The following is a 10,989-nucleotide window of genomic DNA, read 5'->3' on the forward strand; positions in this document are numbered from 1 at the left end:
GGTTAGAAAATGGGATTTGAATTGGCTTGTCATAGTCGCGTTAGAACAAGGAACTCTCCCCCCCCCCACAAAAAATCAAATGTCGGTTAACCGGGTCAACTTCACAACATGTCACAGTCCGACGACGGAAGGGGCGTCTGGCAAAAGCGTTAGAAAGAGACCCTCCAAATAATAATAAATAAATAAATAAAAACACCTCGGGTTAAAAAAAATAAAAATAAAAATCAGAGCCTAATAACGACACAGTCTAGGCCGCGTTATTTGGATTACAAGGAAGAGAGTAATAATTACAATAATAATAATAAAATGTAATGATTATTATGATTATGAGATCTCTCGGTTGTCAAGACCACGGCGGCTCCGTGTCCTCCGCCGACGCAGTGTTGCCGTCGCCGACTCGCCGTACACGGGAGGAAATCTGTTAGAGAAGTGCGTCAATTGACGGAAGCATCGCACGTGGGTATGTAAATCGGGGGCCCCACCAGAGGAAGAAATTGGATATTTTGGTGGGAGTTAAAAAGGCGGATCGGATTAAAAGGCAGAGAGGGTATTGTTTAGCGGGTCCGCTATTTATCGCGGCTTATCATTTTTTGCCTTTCTGTCCGTGGATTCATTCGTACAGTATTGTTGCTCAGGGCCTGATTAAATAGCCAGTACTTGTTTTGATTCAAACTTTTTGGATTTCTGATTTTTGATTCTGAAGGTTTTGATTTCGGATTATGAAGTTCGAGATGGATTCGGCTGGCGCTGGGCCGAACGGTTATTATGGTTTCAACGAGGGGTGGAGCGCGGAGCAGAACAAGTTGTTTGAGCATGCGCTGGCGAGTTTCGAACAGGAGACGCCTGATCGGTGGGAGAGAGTGGCGGGGTGCGTGCCGGGGAAGAGTGCGGAGGATGTGAGGAAGCATTATGAGTTGCTGGTCGAGGATGTGGATATCATTGAGGCCGGGAGGGTTGCTCTGCCGGATTATGCAGAGGGTTCGTATACGCCCGACTGGTTCTCGTCTGATCAGTCGGCGCCGGAATTCGCGACCAGTTCGAAGCCGCCGTTTTCTGTCAGGGGGGCGTCGAGTAAGGCGTCGGAGCAGGAGAGGAAGAAGGGCGTGCCCTGGACTGAGGAAGAGCACAGGTTTGGATTTTGTTTTGGTTTCGAATGCGCTCGGTTTTTGAAAATTTTGGTTGTTGGAATGTGAATTGCGTGAATTTGAGATCTTTTTAGGTTTCAAGTCTTGGTTTTGTCGAGTTTCGATTGGTTAGGGTTTTTAAGTGTCTGTTTTTTTGTTCGGGATGAGTTTTTCATTGATATCTTTGTAAAGAAACCCTTAGAATGTATCTGAATTTGCATGAATTGGTAGCTGTTGCAAATTTGTGTGAATTATTAGCTGTTGCGCATTTCGGAGTTGATGATATCTTCGTAGTGAAGCCCTTGAAAGGTAGCCAAGCTTGTGTGAATGGTTAGCTGTTGCGAATTTCGGAATTGTTGTTTGAAAAATATCCAAATTTGAGTGAATTTTGGAATCGTTGATGTCTTCGCGAGGAAATCTTTTGAAAATATTCTAATCTGCGTGAATTGCAGGCTATTGCAAATTTCGGAATTGTTGATATCTTCGTGAAGAAACCGTTGGAAAATATTCAGATTTGTGTGTATTGCTAGCTGTTTCAAAATTTGAAATTGTTGATATCTTCGTTAAGACCTTGATTTTTTTTAAAGTTCATGGGAATTGCTCCTTATTGCGAATTTTGGAATTGTTGATGTCTTCGATTGTGGCTTTTCGTTTGAGAGATCGTTTGGCTTGCGCCTTCAATCCCGCTACACAACAGAAACGCTTGATAATATGCAAATTGTTTGAATCACTGGCTATTCTAAGTTTCGGAATCAAATTCTTGTTTTACGAGGTCTGTTTTTTAGCTTTTTATTTTGTTGCGTTCAGTACTCTGATCCTACCGAATGAAAGGAACCCTTGCCGATATGTGAATTGCGTCAATCGTTGGCTACTGAAAATTATGATTCAGAAATATTGGTTTGTCGGGTTTTATTTGCTTAATGTTTGTTTGGTTGAAAACTTCTATCTTGTAATACGAAAGAAACTCTTGAATTGTGGTATGTTAAATTTGAATTGTCGATTACTGCAGTTTATGGGATGATGGTACAAAAATTAGGCTGTTTGTTAAGTTAATATTAAAGAGGTAAAAATATGCATATTGCATCAAGTTATATTCATTTCTGAGATTGAAATCTTTGTTGTTTGGATGCTTTGAAAATATGCCTATTATTTGAATTTTTAATGACTTTTAATTTCAGAATTGAAACTGTGCTTAAATCCTTTTCATTTATCTGAGGTGTTTGGGGTCTTTGGTTGGTTGTTTCAATCTTGTTAAGTGAGAGAATGTTTGGATTGCAATGGAAACGGAAATTTTAATTTGCTTAAAATTTTAACATGGCATGAAGTTTTAGCTACTGTCAGTTTATGAATGAAACCTATTGTTTATTAACTCTATTTTGGGGTGGAGGTTCTTGAAGCTTCTACATGCAAGAAAATAAATCCTTGACTTATTATAGAAAATGGTACACTGTTGATTACTGAAAATTTTCGGATGGTAACATGGTTTATTGTCTTTACAACGTTTGTTCCTCATAAATTTGGTTAGCTGAAAACTTGCAAATTGCTGGTTTGACTGTCAAAGCCAATTTAAGTTTCAATCCTTGTGTTTGTTTCTAACACTGCAGCATTCCATAGTCTTCCCAATTCATTATTTCATTCCCATAAGTGGGATAAGAGGTCTCCCCCCCTCTCTCTCTTTAAAATTAGGAAAGATAGAGTTTCTAGTCTTTTGCAATCTTCCATAGCTCTCCCAATTTATTGTTTTCTTCATGGGAATCGGAGCAGGGAACTTCTTGAATCCTCTACTTTTTTAAATTAGGGGTAACAGAGTCTTACCTTGTTTCTTTGGAAGCTTTTAGAATTATGGTATATTAAAGTTGAATTGTTGATTACTGGAGTTTATGGGAGCCTGGAGGATGGTATGTAATTTAGGTTGTTTGTTAAGTTCATGCATAAGAGGTAAAATATGCAGATTGCACGGAGATTTAGCCAATTCTGAAGCTTCTACATGCAAATAAAGAAATCCTTGAATTGTTATACTAAAGAGTAAACTGTTGATCACTGGCAATATGAGGATGATAACATGGTTTATTTGTTCTACAACTCTTTTTTCCTCATAAATTGGTTAGCTGAAAATATGCGAATTGCCTGCTGTTGCAGTCCATGCAAAATCTTAATTTAAACCCTTGTGTTTATCCTTAATATTGCAGCTTTTCATTGCTTTCCCAAATTATTATTTTCTGTCTGGAAATGTAATGGGGAATAACAGAGATCTACTTTTTTGAGTAGCTTTCCCAATTTTTTGTTCTCTTCTTAGAATATTAGGGAATTTCCTTGAATCCTCTATTTAAAAAAAAAAATTAGGGCCATCAGAGTTTTACCTTGTATATTTGGAAGATTTTAGAATGGTACGAAGCCAACAATAAAATTCCATGAATTCCTGGGAAATATCATTTTTGGAATTGATGTCTTTTTTGAAAGGTTTTTTTAACTTTAAAATTGGATTAGAGCTTTCATCAAAAAAATTGAAGTTTAACCTATTGCTTCTGTTTTTCTGTGGTCTGTGGTTTTTCTATGGTGTCATTCTTGGATTGTCTTGATTGTACTTCACAATTTAAAACATTAATGTAGCGCTCCCTGAGAGGTACCTTAATTTTTTTTTGAATTGTGATAGAAATAGGGGTAGTCCTGATTGGTAGTATTTATGAAGTGACAGTAGGGCTATTTATGATGTGGATGTTCTTATTTTGGAGTTACCAGAGAAATTATGCCTCTGGACCAAACCCATTGTTGATGTTTTATAATCCAATGATATTCTGGTTAAATTTGGATTCACTGAAAATGTGCAAATTGCATTATTCCTTAGCCACTCCACATTGGGGCATTGAAACCTATTTTTAAGTTCTGTTTCCTTATTTAGAGATTTTAATCTCTTGAAAGCCAAAAACGAAAGCACTTGACTTGTGATAGGGAGTGCAAACTTAGTTAATTTGAGTGCTTAAGTTGGTATTAAGTATTTGTCTTTAGTGAGTTTTCTGAAAATATGCATATTTTTGAATATCTGATGACTGCAATTTTATGATTGGTAGCCTGCTGTATTCAGTTTGTTTGACTGTTTCTTTTTCGGAACTGTCGGCTGTAACTGTGTGGCATAAAACTCTACAACCTGTGTTATGAAATGGAAATTTTAGAGCAGAGGAGTTCTTTGGAAGGCAATACTGTCTTTGACTTTACTGGGCATGTTATGTGTTCTGGAGTTTGCCATGGAAGCTATTTTTGGCAGCAAGCTATAGGTTTTCTCTTCTCTAGTTATGCCGTGCAGAAGTTCCCTCTCCTAAGGATACAAGTTATGATTGCCCATAACTTTTGAATAATTGGTTAGCTGTACATATGTAAATTGCATCAATTCCCAACAGCTGCAAAGTTTGGGGCTGAAAGATTGGTTCTTTCACTTTTCTTGCTTGAGGGGATTTTTTCTGTTCTTTCACTATAGTTGAAGGCAACATATCACATGAGTTCACTTTCACTTAGAAGTTAGATGGAACGTTGCTTCGTTCACTTTCAATTGCTTGAGGGTTTTCAATGTCTCTTAAACTAAGTCACAGGATTCGGCGAATCCCAAGCATGAGATTCGGATTTTGCCGAATATTAATTTTTCCTAAAATATTCGATGAAAATCGTTAGTATTCACCAGCAAAAATTGGAGATTTTTTTTATTGCTGTAAATATTTTAAAACTACTACTGTAGGCATTTGGCAACATATTTTATAGGGTTTTGGAACCATTTTTTCGGCCCTGAAACGCATAAAATTCTGAAAACAAAGAATTCAACAGAGGTTTCAATGAAGGTTTGTATAGTCCTGTAGCGGTGGAGTGTGCACATGCGAAATCTCCAGCTCCTGTAGACAAGTGTGCACAGGCTCTTGCAAACGACAATGATTTTCCTTACGCCTGCAATTTCCGCTTCCGTGTCTGCGAAGTCCTCAAATGTCTCTCAACGTCATAGTCTTTCTTAAATTTATTTTAATGTAATAGTCTTTGTTAACTTTATTTAATAATGCTATGTAATATTAGGTTCATTTCATTGTAATGTATAAATGAATTCTTTGTTATATTAAATTTAAGTACAAATGAAATAATATTCATGAATCTTAGGTTTATTTCTTTATAATGTAGTAATACATATATTACATTATTCATTATAAATAAATTTTTGTTCTATTAAATTTGTTGATTATAAATGAAATGTTTTAAAAAAAATATTATTTTTTAAGTAATATAATTGATTCTTTGAATTTTAAAATCTTTGACTAGTAGGTCATTAGATATATATTTAATCAGTCTATTAAATTAATGTAAAATAAAAAAATTGTTTTATACTTAATAAATATTAAATACTATGTTTTATACTTTATAAATGTGTCATCATGTTTTATAGTTTTAAAATCTATTAGGCAATTTTAATTATTTTGATAATTTATAGGATATATTACATATATTTTAAAAAATAATTAAAAATATATAAGGCAAATTTAATTCGATTTTTTTCTTGAATTTTTTCTCTTGCCGAACTCCATTCGAATTTTATAGTCATTGAACTCGAACTCGAATTCGAACCTTGTGACTTAGCTCTTAAATCTAGAAAAACAATTCAACTCTCGTTTCATGAATTTTTTTAGGACAAAATTTTGAAGCAACGAGAATTCTATGGATGGTAATAAGGATCTTTCTATACCTAGTGCCATCTTTGAATAAAAGTTATAGAATTTTTTGGTATATATATTTTTTTGATGGAGGTCATCCGCGAAATCTTTTGAGCTACCTGATATGGGCCCTGAACCAACAGCTGAACCTCTTTGGCTAAGAGCCAAGGACTAAGGGGTATCTATTCTGCCAAATTCACCCAGGGCACTATCCCGCCCTCATCTCTTTTTGATGTCGGTGTTTTACGCTCAACAAGACTTGCTCCCAGCGCTCGATCCCAGCCTCATCCCTTTTTGATGTTGGAGCCTTGCACTCAGCAAGACTTCATCCCTGGTGGGTTCTTGATCCCTTTTGGATATTTTGGAATTTCAGCATCCCACTCTTTTTGATCAAGCAGGAAGCAGGATTGTGTGTCAATGATTAGTTTCTAGAAGATATGATTTAATTATGGTGGTTGCAAATGGATGGTGACATCTCTCATATGAGTTGTCTTAATACGTCTTTACTAGAGGCCTGAAAATCTGTTTTTGGCATAGTTAGACGTCTCTGTTGAGATTATCAGATTAGTTAGCTTGGTTTTGCTGGTTGAGGATGGTTAATGAAAACCTCTTATAGTTGTATGAGAGAACCCAATGAAACATAGAATTAGAGATTACAGGCAATGAAATGAAATTACTGTGTCACTGAATCGGCTCACAGAAATAGAACACACTATGATGGCAAAGAGAGTAGAAGTTGTCTATAGTTGAAGCCACTTTGACTGAACAACCTCCACAACCTTGTGAAAACAATAGAATTTGCAATTTGAGGCAGGTGAACCTTGGTCATATCTTTTATGTAATTAGGTAGGGTCACATTCCTTTCTCCTAATATGGATGGCTTGAAGAACAAATGATGAATGAAGATGGAGATCGTGAGTGTGCCATTAGTCGATTCTGCACATGTTCCTATACATGCTGTAGACTAGCATAGCGCAAAGAGATTGACCATACCATTTAATGGTATAGAGAATTTCTGTCTGGAATTTTAGGTTATTTGATATTTCATCTAGTGAATTAGAAAATCATTTGACAAAGGCTGCAGAGACACTGTTCTAACATAATGCATGATCTGGCTTCTCTTGGAGGCTGATTAGTCCTCTCTTTGCATTACAGGCATCTGTGTTGTGATTATCAGACAAAATTTCTGAATTTTGCTAATTGAGCATGTTTGATGGGAAACCTCTTGTACGAGAGAAGAACCAAATGAAAGGAATAGTAGTGTATTATAAGCAATAACAAGATAAATCATAATGTTTAATGAGATATTTTTATTTTTTTATTTTTTTTGCAATTGACTTGCCCTTTTGGTGACGTTGGGTTCCAGTCACCAGGGGCAGTAGAGCCTTTGGAATTCCTCAGGGAATGATTTCGGGATCATTCTTTTAAGTCCATCAGTCCTCTTTAGATATAAGTAGAATCTACTGTGGTAGATCCTTGTATGAGTTAACAGAATGAAACTTGGAAGTACAGATGGATTCCAGATATTACAGGGATAAACCATAGCATGCAATTTCATAGAGATTTTGTGTTTGTTTGGTGAATTAGTGGAACCTTTTACAAAGACAGCAAAGGCTGTGCTCTCTACTTTTTACTCTATTATTGGATGTGTTTTGTCTTTATGATGGTATTATGTGCCTTCTTGAATTTTCTTGTGAAATCCTAACGCGTGCAGTTGAGTTTTTCTGGAAGTGTGCATCTTTGTGGAATATAACTTATCATGTGTATTATGGACATTTTGCTTCTTCCAGAAACAACATAATGAGTAATGAATGGACTTAGGGTACAGTCGAGCAATATTCTATTGCGTCTTATGTGAATCATGAGAAGCAAGAAAGTAGAACTATAAGGGAAGGAAAACAAACTATTGACCTTTTTACTAAATTGCCTGGAAGTAACGTCAGTGTGCAACCCAGCAAGGTCCAAATGCATTAGATTCCTGATTTTCCATAAAAAAATTGATTATAAAATTCATGGCCATGTTGATTGTATGTGTTATGTCTTTTTTTGGATTCAAATGCCACTTGAATTGTGGTTGGTCTTTAGACAAGTGAATGATAGAAGGTAGCATTTATACTGTTTGATTTTACGGTCAAATTTGCTTTGCTTAGCTGATGAGTTGGGGGAGGGTGAAACCTTTCTGTAATCAGGATGTCTAAATTTAGCAAGCCTTATTCTTCCTTGAGTGTGAAGACCTCTACTGCCAGTGCAAATAAGAAGTAATTAGTTTAAGCTTAATAGATATGGAAGTGATCACATGGCCTCTTCAACAAGAAATTTGTCTTATTGCTTGAATATTTGAAAGGTGGAAAGGAAAAGAAAACCACACATATCCTTCCAGTTTATGCTAAGAGTGCTGTAGTTCTTAATTTTGCAGGCATTTCTGATTTACATCTCTACACAAATTTGAGGTACTCTTCATTAGATAAATAAATGTATGCAGGGTTAAGAGACCATAATTAATTAGTTTGTTTCTGTGATGCAGGCTCTTTTTGATGGGTCTTGATAAGTACGGAAAAGGTGATTGGAGAAGTATTTCGAGAAACTTTGTCATCTCAAGGACACCAACTCAAGTAGCAAGCCACGCCCAAAAGTATTTTCTGCGGCTCACATCTGGGAACAAGGAGAAGAAAAGATCCAGCATCCATGATATAACAAGTGTAGGAGAAGGAGATTTGAAGCAGCCTCCTCTGCAGCAAGCTTCCGCTATTACGAATTCTTCAATGCCTGTTACTGTTAGTCAATCTCCAGGGTTTGTGTATCCATCATCAATGGGAGGAGCAGCCTTGGTCAATTCTATGGGGCCTCCCACAGGTGTGAACCCTCTAATGCTACCTCCTAATCCACATGGTCCCTATTCTCAGAAAGGCCATTCGCCTAGGCATATGATTCCTGGTTCTACTTTGGGTGTACCACAGATGGGATACCCTATACAACCAACCATGCATAACTAACGTATAACAGGGAGGCAATGGTGGCTATGTTGAATATCAATGTTTAACCACCATATCATAAACCCAAGGAATATGAAATGGGTTCTAGCCACCACATGCTACGCTGTGCCAAAAGGTTTCCTGACCAACAACAGAATTGTTTCATGTTGATGTCTTTGAAGAGGTGGAGATGTACAGGCAATTCAATTTATTCTATTACTTATCTGCTGAACTCTTGACGATTTCTGTAGATATATACTATAGAGGTCATTAGATTCATCTCTTTGGTATTTATGCTCTCTGTGAATTGATTATGTATACTAGTGGCAAAGCATGGAGACAGTCAGCTTTTAGTACTACAAGGCAGTGTAAATGAACTTTTTCTGCACGGTATAGGCACAGAAGATGTTTCTTTTTAGAGAAAAAGTGATGAAAAGAATACGAACGTCCATTGCTCATGTTTTGTGAAGCTTAAAATTTTATTGAGCAAGGATAATCTTGTACATTAAAGCCATTTTTCGAAAAAGTAGTTCAGTTTGACATGAGCCTGAATGTTTGAACTACAGGTGGTTAGATCTTATAGAGGGGGTTATTTTTGTTCTTTAGGCCATTTTTTGAACAAACCATGATGCTGAAGAGGCTGAATATTATTTTCCATACGTGTATTATAGTCATCCGAAGGTTAATGTGGGATTGTATGGATTATAATATTATTTGCCTTCATGATGTTACCTGTGCCTTTTTGAGGCTATATTAGAAGATCTTTTGAAAATTTTAGAGATAGCATTGTTTGATAAATTGGAGCCTATTTTTTTGCTGGAAAATGTGTTTGGACTGGCATTTGAAAATAGTGTGTGTGGGAGGTGGATCTTTGCCCAATGCTTCCTTGTGTAGAGAAAAGTGTATGCAACTGCTGGAATTTATGGATGTAGTACATTTGTAAGTAAAGAAACAGCTCAAGGAAATAATTGATCGGTCAAAACCTTTTTTCATTGATGGGAGTGCTGTGAACAATATTATCGCTAACGTTTCTGGAAAAGATGGTACGTAGAAATTATAGAACAGTTAAAGACTTCTTTTGAATTGATTCTAGTAGTATGAAACAGTATTACGGCTGAAATTTCTGTGATTCTTTGCAATTAATAGAATTAGGATTCCATTCATGTTGTTTCGTTTATAGGAGATGCATAATTATAATTGTAAAGATTGCGAATTCCAATAATAAATAGACATGTTTGGGGATGCCTACATTTTAAGGGACTAACTTCAAATATTACTTAGTAGAAATCAACGGATAAACGTGTTGTCCCATTACTATTTTTGCTATTTACCAAATGCAAGGGAATAATCTCAGAAACACCACTCATGTTCAATGGTATCAAAGAAAGGCAAAAATAACCAACTACCCTTTGGAACGTACCAGGCAAAAATAACCATCCATCCTTTGGGACGTACCAAGAGTTTACATTTACACGGTTAATAATAATTTCATGAGCCATCACCATATTCGGTAGTATTAAAAGACTAGAAGACTCTTGTTTGTACGTACCACATCTTTAAACCTAATCTTGCCATGTTAAGTTCTCTATAAGAGCAACTAGATCACTTGAATGAAACATAATCTCATTTAAATTATTTACCTCTATGAAATTGATCCCAGAGTTTGGGTTATGTTCTGTATAAAGTCAGTAAGAAGATCAGTTGAAGGTAACATAATCAATATATGTGAATTACCTTGTCGTGTTTCCCTTGCTTTTCCTTGGCAGATAAGAGTTCTACGTAGGAACTAATTATTTCGCTGAAAGATCTATTTGGGCATCTTTTCAATGTTCGACTTTAATGAAAATCACAGGCTAATTGATTTTTCACTTTAAAAAATCCTCATTGATCCTCGACGCTGACAAACTTCTATAACGCGAAGTTTGGTCAAAACTCACACATGGAAAGCATTAAAGACTGTAAAGAACAATACACGTCTCATTACAAGTTTTAAATGTTCTATCTATTAGAAATTGCCATTACTTCTAAATTGTCAACTCTTTTTTCAAATCTAAAACAACGTTTCACACTTTGACCTCATTGACTAGATAGATGACTATTTTTTAATATTTTAAAAATGTGCAAAGCAATTTAGTAATAAATTTTAATTTATTTTTAAATCATAAAAATATGCCACATTCCCAAGTTTACTTGCATCTAAAAATTAATAGA

The 10,989-nt window shown here is 35.8% G+C and overlaps 1 protein-coding gene across 1 annotated transcript; it reads left to right on the forward strand.

Moving 5' to 3' along the window:
- The first annotated feature begins 544 nt into the window (after positions 1-544).
- Positions 545-9,323, forward strand: LOC149531557 (transcription factor DIVARICATA-like). Its single transcript, XM_089808552.1, has 2 exons — positions 545-1,129; positions 8,331-9,323. Exons 1-2 carry the CDS (start codon positions 720-722, stop codon positions 8,797-8,799), a joined length of 879 nt encoding a protein of 292 aa, XP_089664678.1. The 5' UTR covers positions 545-719; the 3' UTR covers positions 8,800-9,323.
- Positions 9,324-10,989: the final 1,666 nt, after the last annotated feature.

Source organism: Cupressus sempervirens, chromosome 11, assembly GCF_028749045.1.
Source record: "Cupressus sempervirens isolate cs-2001-9-10 chromosome 11, ASM2874904v1, whole genome shotgun sequence".
Lineage (NCBI taxonomy): Eukaryota > Viridiplantae > Streptophyta > Pinopsida > Cupressales > Cupressaceae > Cupressus > Cupressus sempervirens.

Bases quoted from the DNA above. Each gene is read 5' to 3' on its own strand.
- LOC149531557 (XM_089808552.1), top strand. From the start codon at position 720: ATGAAGTTCGAGATGGATTCGGCTGGCGCTGGGCCGAACGGTTATTAT. The intron at 1,130-8,330 runs GTTTGGATTTTG...TCTGTGATGCAG, and splicing joins TGGACTGAGGAAGAGCACAG to GCTCTTTTTGATGGGTCTTG.